The sequence below is a fragment of the Salvelinus sp. IW2-2015 genome, linkage group LG4q.1:29 (genome assembly GCF_002910315.2).
Source record: "Salvelinus sp. IW2-2015 linkage group LG4q.1:29, ASM291031v2, whole genome shotgun sequence".
NCBI lineage: Eukaryota > Metazoa > Chordata > Actinopteri > Salmoniformes > Salmonidae > Salvelinus > Salvelinus sp. IW2-2015.
The window spans coordinates 37,059,410-37,072,755 of record NC_036842.1 but is presented as its reverse complement, the minus strand read 5'-3'; the positions used below and the strand labels follow the sequence as shown (position 1 = coordinate 37,072,755).

At 45.4% G+C, this 13,346-nt stretch overlaps 1 protein-coding gene across 1 annotated transcript in view; it reads left to right on the top strand.

The window, feature by feature from the left end:
* The window catches only part of ankrd55 (ankyrin repeat domain 55), a 57,220-nt gene extending 44,175 nt beyond the window's left edge, over positions 1–13,045 (top strand). Inside the window, 2 exon segments of the mRNA XM_070442897.1 lie at positions 11,197–11,302; positions 11,783–13,045. Of these exon segments, the coding sequence (XP_070298998.1) occupies positions 11,197–11,302; positions 11,783–12,069 (393 nt within the window). The 3' untranslated portion in view covers positions 12,070–13,045.
* The last annotated feature ends 301 nt before the right edge of the window (positions 13,046–13,346 follow it).

Sequence of the window (13,346 nt, the reverse complement as noted above, 5' to 3'; positions counted from 1 at the left end):
CACCTGCAAATACTTCACTCATCTTACCTTGTAAAAAGTCAAGTAATAATACCATTGTTCATTCTTCTGTATGTATGGGGCTTGTGTGGGCAGAGGACATCAGTAGGTCCATAAGTCTCATGGTACATTTGTCCAACACCTTTCTGGTGGGTGATATCCAGGATTTGTGGGCCAAAATGGACTGAATTGGACTGGTCTTCCAGGAATGACTAACCAACGCTTGTCCCTTCGGCCTGCTGTCAAATAAGTCATGCTCACTCTTGCTTTTCTGAGACGGTGTTGCAAAGTGGTTGACCATCGGCCTCGTGGCTTGACTCTGCCCACAGCACTCTGGGAGATGGCCAAAACAAAGACGTGCCCAGATTGATGGGCGGAAGACTTTGCGTCCGTATAGGAGGCAGTCCCTTGTAGTCCTTCGCCGTCCCGATGTCGAGTGGATTGAGTTTCTGCGCTGCTTCGACCGAAGGCCGTTTCCTGACTTTGGAGCGTTCGTTTTCAAGCTCCTGGCCGAAGAGGAGTCAGCCAGACAATCGAACATGGTGATGATGTCATCCATCCTCTGAGGTCTCCTCCCTCAGGTGTCCGCGCCCAGCTCTCTTTGGCGGGCGTAGTGCTCCTTCCTCTTGCAGGAGAAGATCTGGTTGAGCATGCGGAACTTGCCCTCCTTCTTCTGGGACGGGTCACTCCCATGAGAAGGCAGCTGGGATGGACACTCTGGAAGGCAGCTGGATGATCACTGCCAGAAGACAGCTGGGATGGATCACTGCCAAGAAGGCAGCTGGATGGATTCACTGCCCTGAGAAGGCAGCTGGGATGGATCACTGCCCTGAGAACAGTGGGATGGATCACTGCCATGAGAAGACAGCTGGGATGGAATCACTCCCTGAGAAGCAGCTGGGATGGATCACTGCCCTTAGAAGACAGCTGGATGGATCACTGCCCTGAGAGGCCAGCTGGGATGGATCACTGCCATGAGAAGAGCAGCTGGGATGGATTCACTGCCCTCAGAAGACAGCTGGGATGGATCACTGCCCTGAGAAGACAGCTGGATGGATCACTGCCCTGAGAAGACAGCTGGGATGGATCACTGCCCTGGAAGGCAGCTTTCTGGCTGAATTGCTCGTAGCGAATCCATCAATGAGAGCATGGAGTCTTATTCACAACTCTGGTTTAAAATGGATGGTAGGCATTTTCTTTTCCAAGAGATTTGGCTTTACTAATCTGCAAATAATCGATGTCCGACTGCACACAGAATTATTGCATGGCCATTTCCACTTGAATTAATGGAAACTCACACACACACACACACACCACACACACACACACACACACACACACACACACACAACACACACACACACACACACCACACCCACACACACACACACACACCACACACACACACACACACACACACAACCACACACACACACCACACACACCACACACACACGGAATGCAGCGGGTATGTCAACCTGTTGTCAGCTGAGAGGAGCTTGATGCATGCTGTGGCCACAGTACATTGCATATGTGACGGTGTGTTCTCGTTGATATCCCTGGTCCCGTCTCCACCCCTAGTTGCCCAGTAAGGCCTGGACACAGTCCTCCTTCCCCGCTGCTGCCGCCCAATGAAGAGGGGTTCGTGAGAAAGACAGATCTTATTCTATACTGAATGAAGTTATTCATGATAAGTTCGATGAATTTACCAACCAGTAATGGAAATTCCATGGTAACAGAAGACGGCACACAAACAGCACAAACCACATTTTGCATCTTGCACGTTCTTCAAGTAAATGCCTTGCTAAATGTTCAGTGGGAAATTGTTAAAAGTAGTCCTTGTGTGGAGATTTATGGTTTGTTTGACTTTACAATCAATGTTTTTTGTTTGAAAAACAGAGGACTAGAAACATAGACTGTGGCATGCAATTTCAAAGAAAACAATGTGCTGCCATTCTTTGTTACCGTTCGTCCACACTCCAGGGCCTGCAGGTTGGTCTCGGCAAAGCGCGCCAACTCATAGAGGGATGTCGCTGTATCCAGCGGCAGCGGCGATGTGCACGCAGGTCTTGCCGTTTTCGTCGTCGTAGTTGTATGACCGAGGAGCCCAGGCGGTGCTCCAGGATGATGAGAACACATGAATCTGCTGCCACTTGCAGAGTTGAGAGAGGAAAGAATAGGGGAAGATGAGAGAGGAGAGATGAGAGAGAGGGAGAGAGAGAGAGGAGAAGGAAGCGAGAGGCAGAGAGAGAGAGAGAGAGAGAGAGAGAGAGAGAGAGAGAAGAGAGAGATGACGAGAGAGAGAGAGAGAGAGAGAGAGAGAGAAGAGAGAGAGAGAGAGAGAGAGAGAGAGAGAGAGAACAAGAGAGAGAGAGAGAGAGAGAGTGAGAGACAGAGACAGAGACAGAGACAGAGACAGACAGAGACAGAGACAGAGACAGAGACGAGAGACAGAGAGAGACAGAGACAGAGACAGAGACAGAGACAGAGACAGAGACATGAGACTGAGAGAGACAGAGACAGAGACTAGAAGACAGAGATCAGAGACAGAGACAGAGACAGAGACAGAGACAGAGACAGAGACAGAACAACAGAGACAGAGACAGAGACAGAGACAGAGAGAGAGACAGAACAGAGACACGCAGGCACAGAAGACAGAGACAGAGACAGAGAGAGACAGAGACAGAGACAGAGACATGAGACAGAGAACAGAGACAGAACAAGAGACAGAGAGGGCAGAGCAGAGGCAGAGGCAGAGGCAGAGCAGAGCAGAGAGGCAGAGGCAGAGAGCAGAGAGAGAGACGCAAGAGAAGAGATCGAAGAAGAAGAGTAAAAGAGAGTTAGATGTATAATTAAATAATATATATATGTGTGATATATATATACGTTTATAAATTTTTTTTCGATATGTATACTTGACAATGTAAGTAAAAAAACTTGCCATGTCAATTGATACATGAATTGAAATGAATTTGATGGACAGAGAGAGAGACAGAGACAGAAGCAGAGAAAGAATGATTAGACAGGCAGGTTTTAAATCCATTGAATACGACTGTGTTAGCTGCAGGGAGCTAAGGCAAGTCTTCAGGTCTCAGTCAAGGTTACTCTTCAACGCAAGCATGTGTCACGAACCACCTCTGTTTCATACAAAGCCGGATTTGCACTCAACACAAAAATCGAATGACCTAGTGTGTATGGAGTGTTTTTATGAAGATATGAATATGGTTTCTTTAATGCAACAGGCAGGGGAAGTTACAGTAGATGTGTGCTGACTGAGAATAGGTCCCCGCAGTCCATTTTAATCTTATTCATGATTGTGATCAAAAAGGGCAAAACTACACTCATCCTAGATCAGCACTTCAACTTTATAGAACACTTGATATATACAGCCTCTGACCGCATCACTGCTATGGAATAATTGTTTTGCAGACTGACCACTTACGTAACAACCTAAATTAGTGTGGCAAATTGACAAAGCTGACTTAAGACAAGACTCTCCACATAATGAAGTATGTTGCAGGGTTCTGTCCCAGCCAAGACAGGACTTCTTGCATTTCAGAACTTTCTGGGACTTGCACATTCCTAGCAATAGGGCCACCTGGTGGCGGCACTAGTATCCTCAATGGGAAAAATGACATAAAAACAGAACCTAATGCCATATACTGATGGTTGCTCAGATGTGTGGAGTTTAAAGTGGAGTTTATCTTCAATGCATAGTATGTAATGCACATGTACCTGCAAAGTTTTCAAACTCTTACTCGTGTAGAAGCGATTAAAGAGCGTGAGAAGTAATAGCGTGCGTAAATCTAATGCTTTTATATCCACGTTTCAATTATGCGGATTCATGCAACAACACAGTAATGAGGGCTCTGAATAAATTCATATCAGACAGTCTACGAAACTTACCTAGGCTCAAACAAATTAAACATAATAACTCACGAGTGACCAGGCGAAGCTCAAGCATTACTGACATCAGTTAGTGGACACCTTCTTTGTGAGTGAGAGTTCTTTATGGAAGATCAGTTACCCAATGGACAGTTTCACAAGCTGCAGTACTGGCAGCTATTGAATTTCAGTGAGTCTCGGTACTTTGTTCATCCATAATCGTTAACCGTTTAGAATACTTACAGCACTTTTTGTTACCTTTACCTTCTATGGTGGGCGCAAGCTATTGGTACCAATCGCACACCTTCACGTTGTAATGTGTATCACAATAGTAAAAGAATTCATTCTATGGTTGCCCAAATTCCTAACACACAATAAGTGCATTCATAGCCTTAGGACTCTAACACACTTAGATGCACTTTGCTGGCGTGTCTACTTGCTTTAAGTTAGTGTCTCCGATATTTGGAGAGAGTGAAGAGATAGAATGTACTTCAACACTTTACCAGTATATGTGGCATTTGCATACCATGATTATGATAGTCCTGGAATGAATCTTGAATAATGATACGTGAGTAAACTATTGCAACATGGCACCACTAAATATCATACCCACCTATATAAACATATGACTAACCTCCCACTAGTTATTGTAATGGTGAGAGGTTAGCAGCATTCTTCTTTGATGATATAAAATGCCTGCTAACCTTCCCCTGTATTGTAATGGGAGAGGTAGCATCCATACCATTCATCTCCCGCCTCGTCAGCAGCTCCTCCCTATTGGCCGTCCGGGCAGCGTCAGGCCCTGCCTCCTAGCGGCATCTGCTCCTCTTTACCCCTCGCCACCAATTCCCTGCGTTAAATCATGATCATCTATAAACCACCGAGACTCTTCCCACCAAGTTGCTTCGTATCATCTTTGGGCTATGATATAAAAATGCTAACTCCCCTGTTATTTAATGGGGAGAGGTAGCATTTCTGGTATGATTTTTGTTTGTTTTTGGGCCGATGCTGATCTTTATCTATAGCGCCATACTCAACATTTACCAGACGCCCTTTCTAGCAGCCAACTTACAGTTAGTAAGGCATGCTCAATGACAATCTTCTATGTGAAATTCAATGCTCTCTATTTGGTGTCTGGGAATCTCGGCCTCCTGTAAAGGCCTTTGCGTTCAAAATCACAGTCATCGGCAGTAAGTTTCCCCTTTCTGCACTGCCCAATGAGGCTGTCTCCTACCTGCTACTGCCCAGGAAGGGCTGTTCTCCTACCTGCCATCCTGATCCCATATGAGGGCTCCTACTCATTGCAGCTGCTCTCTCTATATACGCGTCTACCGTTGCGCCAATGGAGGTGTCTTGCCTCACCTTCACTACTTTGCACACAATATAGCTGTTCTTTCCCTGCATGCTCAATGGAGGGCTGTCTAAGTATCTACCTGCACTGCCCAATGCGGAGGCTGCGCTCCCTGCACGCTGCAATGGGCTGTCTTCTTACCGTGCAAATGCCCAATGGGAGGCCGGTGTCGTGCGCTGCTACTGCCCAATGGCAGGCTGTCTCCTTACCGCACGCCCAATGAGAGCGTGTCCTGCGCGCCATGCACTGCCAATTGGCAGGCTGTCTACCTACTCTGCGCACTGCCCAATGGAGGCTGTCTCCTACCTGCACTGCCAATGGTGGCTGTCTTCACCTGCACTGCCCATGGAGGGCTGGCTTCTACTGCACTGCCAATGGTGGGCTGTCTCCTACCGGCACGTGCCCCCAATGGAGCTGTCTCTTTACCTGCGACTGCCCAGATGGAGGCATTGTCATTCCTATCTATCTGCCACAATGGAGGCGGTTTCTACCCTGCCCAATGGAGGGCTGTCTTCTTACCTGCAACTGCCCAATGGAGGGCTTTCTTCTAACTGCACTGCCCAATGGAGGCTGTCTCCTACCTGCACTTGCTCCAACTGGAGGCTGTCTTCTACCTGCACTGCCCAATGGAGGCGCTGCACTTCCTACCTTCACTGCTCAATGGAGGCTGTCTCCTACCTCACTAGCCCAATGGAGGGCTGTCTCTTACCCTCACTACCCCAATGAGGGCTGTCTCTTACCTGCACTGCCCCAAGAAGGGCTTGTCTTGAAGTCCTTGTCCACGAGTCGGCTGGATCCGCCCTTCCTGCAGAGAGACCGTTGCACGCACTGTCAGGACGGTTGGTGAAGATGGCCAATGGAAGACGCCAGGTCAGACACACGAGAGAGACCATATTGAAAAATTGGTCCAATGCAAACTAAGACATAGATTCTCTAGAACCACTGAATAGTAGCATCTCTTAGTTTATCACTCCTTACTGAGTCTTTAACCTGAACACATTCAACTTTAAAACTAGGGCGCCTGGGCCTCTTACTTTTCTATCTGTCAGAAAAACTCAAGCCCTACTTATGGTACAGAAAGTGTGGAGATGGTAATTCATTCTCCAATTTAGTCATTCATCCATGTTTCCCTCTCACGAGCTGTTATGTTGATAGATGCGATTACATCAGAGAAGCTCGTATATGCTATATATTCGCCCATCCTGCTCCTCCCATTGCCATACTGTGGTATTCCCAGTTACTATGTGATCGTCACTGATCACATACGCTCTCGTTGTCTTGTGAGTCTGATTTCACACGACAAGGCTCACAGATGCTGCAGCAGACTGCCGATGATGTCTGCAATAGTCGAGAAGTCAGATGTGATGTTTTTCCAAAACTCTGTTTCAAGCGTATATCAAGGTGATTTGCGTTTTGGGATATGTGACTACATTGCAGTTCGAGGGAGGGCTCGCACGGGACATCACAGATGCGTGCGCGCGAGCGAGGCGAGCCAACCAGACCCAGGTTATATTATTCATTATTGAATCAAGAATATTAGATTCTCTGCGCCTCGCCTTCAAACGCTGATCCTCTGAAACATTGCTGTTATTCCCGCACAATGAACCCCTTGTAAACATGTGCTGTTATTCTGCACTAACTGAGTCCTGCTGAAACATTGCTGTTAGTTCCGCCGACTTGAAACTGATCCCCTGAAACATGCTGTTATTCCGCACTACTGATCCCGCTGAACACATAGCTGTTATGTCTGCAGCTAACTGATCCCCTTATATATCTCCTATGCGTGCGAGCTAACTTTATCACACCTGCAAGACATCCTGTTTCTGCCACTATCTTATCCCCTGAAAAACATGCTGTTCATTCTTGCTGAGACTGATCCCCTGACATGCTCTATTTCGGCACTCAACTTATTCTCTGTATATACATTCCTTTGTATTCGTGACACTAACGGCTCACTGATAGGGGGGATGTCCAAACATACCGGAGGTGAACTCACATAGAGTGTACTCTATACAGACTTATATTTTGTTCGCGAGTCCGCTGTGGTAGTGTGTATGGTATTACTAAGCCGACACCTGCTGCAAGTTCAGACGAAGTTCAAACCGATGAAACCCCTCCATTTAGCCCCTCACTGTTATCAAGTCCGCAGCTCATATGATGCTTTGGCTCAGATGGCTTGGGGAGAGAAAGAAGCAGTGAAGAGAGAAAGTGGGCCTCTTGTTGTTGTATCGACCAGATCAGCACTGGCCTGCTGAATCCAAAGCGACAGACCCTTCTTCCCACATTCAGAGGAGATGATGAGGCGAGATCACGAGGGAAGAAGAGAGAGATGGGAGAGCGGAGCGGGATAAGAGAGAAAGTAGGAGAGAGGAGAGGAGGGAGGGAGGAGGGGAGGGAGGAGGGGAGGGAGGAGGAGGGAGGGAGGGAGGGAGAGGAGGAAGGAGGAAAGAGAGTGGGGGAGGAGTGAGAGAAAGAGAGAGAAGCAGAGAGTGGGGAGGGATGAGAGAAAGAGAAGAAATTAGGAGGGAGAGAAAGAGGAGGGGGAGGAGGAGGAGAGAGAGAGAAAGAGGGGAGGAGGGAGGGAGGAAAGAAGCAGAGTGGGGAGGAGTGGAGAGAAAGAGAGAGGAAACGAGAGTGGGGGAGGCAGTGCAGAGAAAGAGAGAGAGAGAAGAGAGGAGGGAGAGAAAGAGAGAGAGAGAGAGAGAGGAGGGAGGTAGGGAGGGAGATGAGAAGAGGAGGGAGAGGGAAAGAGAGGCAGTGGAGGGATGGAGGAGAGAAGAAAGATCCAGAGAGAGAGACGAGAGAGGGACGGACGGAGGAGGCGATATACGGGACAGCGGAAAGCGAGAGAAGTGCAGAGGATCCGAGGAGAGGTGAGCAGAGAGTGAGTAGCGAGGACGAGAAAAGAGAGAGAGGAGAGAAACACGCTGGAGCAGCTGCCGTCCTTAGGCATATCACAAAGGTGCTGTGTCGCTATGGACTACACCACACATACAACCGCCCTGGTAACCAGGCTTTCCGCTGTTCCCAGAAGATAAAGCTACTTAAACTTGCGCAGCACTGAGCCATAGCCTTCTTTTATGTATTACAAACATGTTCCAGTGTTAACATGGAACTGGCAGTGCTTCTCTGCAACAGTCGTGTGGGTAATTTTAGTCAGACGTGTCTTTCTATATTCGCTGAACTATGACATGCTAACGCACTTGTTGTTCCGTTCATACTATTATGCTATTAATGCCTATGACCTCATTTCTCCAATGTTCTTTTCATACACCATTGTTACCACATTGTCGCCTACAGAATGTAGGATCTAATTTGTTCTGAGACGTCTCTATACTAACACTCTATATATAGGCAAAGTACAAACTTATCGTCTGTATGTGAGCTTTATCGATTCGTGAGAGTTACTCTGGTACATTTGCAGCGTGATCATTAGTCTTGCACTTCATTATTCCCATAACGGAAAGAGAGCTGCTACCTCCGCCACACAAATATCATAATTATAAGTCACATCACAATAATTCACACTTTCCTGTTGCTTGCAGGAATCATTTTCCTGCGCTGTAAACAATATGACTGAGATCTTAAATTAATCATTATAACTTCCTAGTACTCTAGTCAGATAATAGCTACACATTGAAACAGTCATTAATCCATGATTATTTGTCTTAATGCTCTCACCTTGAAGGTCACTCAGCCTGGTTCCTGCTGTATATGCAAGCGACGCGTTTTTATTTCGGGGAATCCGTTTCTTCCTTGGTCTCTCTATATCGCTCTAGCAAACACACACAGCCTTCGCAAGCCACCACCTTCAAAAGACAAAAAAAAAAAAAATGGATGTTATCAAGTCACTTCTGTTTTTTTACGCAAAACATTTAATGTTGCTGTTGAAAGTGCGACTCAAAGACAGTGCACAAAGGAATTTCGTTTTAAAAAGAAAACAATTGTTTCTGTACAATTTGCAAGCACTCTAAAAGCTTCAACAAACTTTGGATGCTGTTGTTCAGTACAGTTAGACTCAACCTCACGCGGAATATGAACCATACTCCTGACTATTAGGACCGGCAACATAGGGTTCCCGCTTCAAACCTTGAACAATAGTCCTTCCCTTTAAGTAATCATATCACTGATGTGATGGATTTCTTTCCTAGTCACACTTTTCATGTTAGATTGCTGACGGAGGAAAAAAAGAGGAAAGAAGAGAGGCCGTTTCAAAGCATTCAACGGGCCTCAATGTAAAGTTCTCTACCGATTATGTCAGGTGCTGAAACAGCCATAATGATTGAGCCGAGATGAATTGGAATGTCAGTATAATGTTTTGGACACAGAATTAAATAAAACACTTGCTATATCTATATAATAATAATAAAGTAATAATAATTAAACATTCAACTTTACATTATTGTAGAAACTAACAAAAAATAGGATTCAAAACAAAACGACCGTGAGCACAGGGTGTTTGTGTTTGGTGTTGTGTGTTGGGTGTGGTTTGGGTTTTTGTGGTGTTGTTGTGTGGTGTGTGTTTGTGTTGTTTGTTGTGTTGTGTTGTGTTTGGGTGTCTGAGTTGTCTTGTGTTTTGTTTGTCTTGTGTTGTGTGTTTGTTGTACGACCAATATTGTCGGCTAGCAGAGCGAAGTCCTTCCACAGGCATCCTGTGTATCTGATGGAGTACCATCTTCAGCAGGAGTTTACCTGTCACCTGGCCTCCCCGCACCGCATGCATCAAAGGGTGGAGCCTACAGCCGAGAAATGGACTGATGGACATTAAAAATAGAGGTGGCCAGCTTTTAAAACTAACTTCCTCTCCTTGACTCCGTCCTGTATCAGTATGATGTGACTGCATCCCAATTCTCCACCCTTCTCCAAAAGGTACACTGGCCACATTTTCGCTATTGCATTTAATAATGTTGAAGTTCTGAACTCACTTCAGCATACCTGATGTGTAATTACTTACACCTAATCATAATCGTTAAAAAAAAATGTCTGATCAGTGCATCTGTCAAGAAGGATGGGACACAATGGAAATGATGGCCAGGATTACTAGAGCTACTTGAACCAGATCCCAGAACAAGGCTCTATAGCCATGCTGTACTGCTACATCAAGAAGACAGTTCCTGATTCTTGACTAAGAGATGATATCTGTTTCATTGAAAGCCAAGTCCCTTCTTAGTTAATACAATCAGCTTCATATCCTTACTGCATGGACAGATTGATCAGTGGGCCGTTGGGAGCTTGTCACTAGTACATCTTTGACATACTTTAGCCAAGTGAACTAATACAAACTAATATACAGTAACATATTATATAAATGGCTTCATAACATTACATTACAGGCTTCATAAGCACACTACAGCTTCATAAGTACTACAGTACATACAGGCTCATAAGCACTTCATACCAACTTTTTTCCAATTGGAGTTGGGGATTCACGATATCCTGCAATCCACCTTGATATTCTCCTCAGATGAGTTAAGTATTTCACAAGGTGAGATGAGTTAAGTATTTCACAAGGTAAGATGAGTAAGTATTTCACAAGGTAAGATGGGTTGAGTTTTTCACAAAAGGAGAGGATAACTTAGCAGAGGGGATGTGTGACTTACTGAAACATAGAAACTTGTGGTGCATTCTCATGAGTTATCAAGTGAGTCATCTCACTGTCCTTTCACCAGAGCTAAGCAGCAGTTAGCAAAAAAGCCACATCCTGCTAAGATAATATACTGTAGATAGCTACACTTGACTTCACTGTTCACACCTTGAGTCCGCTTCGATTCAAAACCAGTAGCCCTAACCATTTTTCTTGCCTGTCTAAAATAGCATGGCAGTGACGCATGAGAAAACGTGTGAACTWCTATGCAGTTGAGTTTTGATGATTCTTCTCAACAAGGGAACGTAACTTCTGCTTTACATCACCACAATGTATGCATCCAAGTGCATGCTAATAACATTATGTACTTCTCTTCACCAAAGCTCCAAATACACACCTGCTAACACTGGACAGGTTAAACATGAGGGAGACTGCCCTAACACGGAACTGCTTGGCCCCCATTCGTGACCACTGTACCCACCGGTGTAAGTACTTTTTTTCATGACTATGTAGCCTTGAAAACTTCAGAGCTCTGAATGCATGCATGAATTCGTTTACTTTCTGTGCTATAACTACAAMGCTTGATGTTATATTCTGTAAGGGAAACATCCTTGGCGATTTATTGTCATATCTTAGTATCACTGTCAGCATCGCAATCTATACAACATGTTCCACTACAATTTCAGTATAGCCAGCCTAGTGGTACTAGAGGTTASACATAGCGTTTGTGACGCTCTGGGTCAAGTCTTGAGGCAGTGTCTGTAGACGGTGGCTGTAGTGTTTCCCTCCAGAGCGGCAGAGTCACATTCAGTGCACAGGTAGGTATGTACAAATGTTGAGAGGTGGAGGTGCGTCCTCTTACTATAGAAAGCAAATTGAGGATGCAAAGAAGCTTATTCTTGGCCTTCTTGTAGACATGATTGCCAACACAACACCAAACACTTTACAAGCTTTTCCCTCTGCAGTCTCCTTGCCACCAGACCAAGTCTCTAAAGGGGTGAAGAAGTCCAAGTCCCTGCCTCTCAACACCCTGGGTCGGGGACAAGGGGGTCTCCCGYCGCCACTGACCTCCAAGTCCCAGAGGCCAGGGATCCCCCAAAGCCCGTCCTTGTGCTCCTTCCTGCCCATGCTGAATGGAGACCCTCTGAGGAGCGTGCAGGTGCTCCCTGCCATCCCATCCCAGAGGAAATACAGCCCCACTGTGGGCCAACCCAAAATGGACACCCTCAGTAAACTGGACAACAGAACCTGATGCAACCGCATTGCTCATTGGAGGCTTGGGGAGATATGTGGTGGAGTGGACCTGATCGGAACTGGACTTGGCTGGGTTAGCTAATTCTGTGGAATTTTGTCAGGTCTGAATGAAATTTGTCCCTAAGTGTAAAAAATGTATTTAAAAAATTGTCCCTGAGTGTAAAAACTGACTAAACTCATCAAGAGGAACTCTACTGTACGCCACAGTAAATTGCTCAAGACTTTGCAAACATTTGTTAATAAACAGCATCCTATTTTTACACGTTTATACTGTACTTGGTGGTGGAAACTCCACAATTCAAGGCATGCACTGTGTACTGTTTGATTTTCTTGCACTTTGAAATTGAGACTTTATGTTTAGGTTGTCATGTGACTGTTCCACTAAATGAATAAAAATATATTAAATTTTTGTTATTTTTGGCTGCGTTAGGATATTTTTCAGTTGTGTGAAGGAGACGAGGCACAGATACATTTGCCTATGCATGATCAACTTATTGATCCATTCCTGATCATCATACAGGAAATGTCCACGATCCTCCACTATTACTGGTCTGACTGCACCTCTTTTAATATGTTTTTAATTTATTCCCCTTTCATGTATGTTTTCTCCAAGCCGTCCTGGCGCTAGKGCAGAGATCTATGTTGACCGTTATCACTACTTTAACCACTCGGGAGGTCTGAGTATGTGGGAGTGGAAGGGGATGGGGCAGGACTTGCATTTTTTTGTCCAAAGAAAATCAAGCATGTTCACAGTGGTAGTGTAGTGACATACACTTACTACTGAGACCTGAAGACTTGAGTTAGCTCCCCCCAAGCTTATAGCCATAGGCTTTAGCTCAGTGGGCTGCTACAGTGTTGTTGTGGCAGGAGACCTGAGCACACAGTAGTTGGTCCCTGGTCACATTCATGGTGCTTTTAAGACAACTGGGTACTCGGAGGTCAAATCATGACATCAGTGATCTTCAGGTCGGATAGCCGACGGGRGGGGGGGGGGACATTACAAAAAAAGTTCATTAAAACCTGTAGTATTATTAATGAATATGATTTGTTTGTGTAGGATTCCTGCCAATGTAAAAMRTTTGTATGTATGCTGTTTTGTATGTGACTWTTCCTCTTTTGTTTGTTGATGTTTGTTGTTTGTTAAGGGGAAAAAAAGGAAAAAGGTTTGAAACCACTTAATGTATTAAATGTTCCATAGTATAACTTCCTCTGTTCTCTGTTAGGATAGTCATTAAACAAAGCAACATAYAGTGCTTGTTGTGGAGCTTGTAGTGT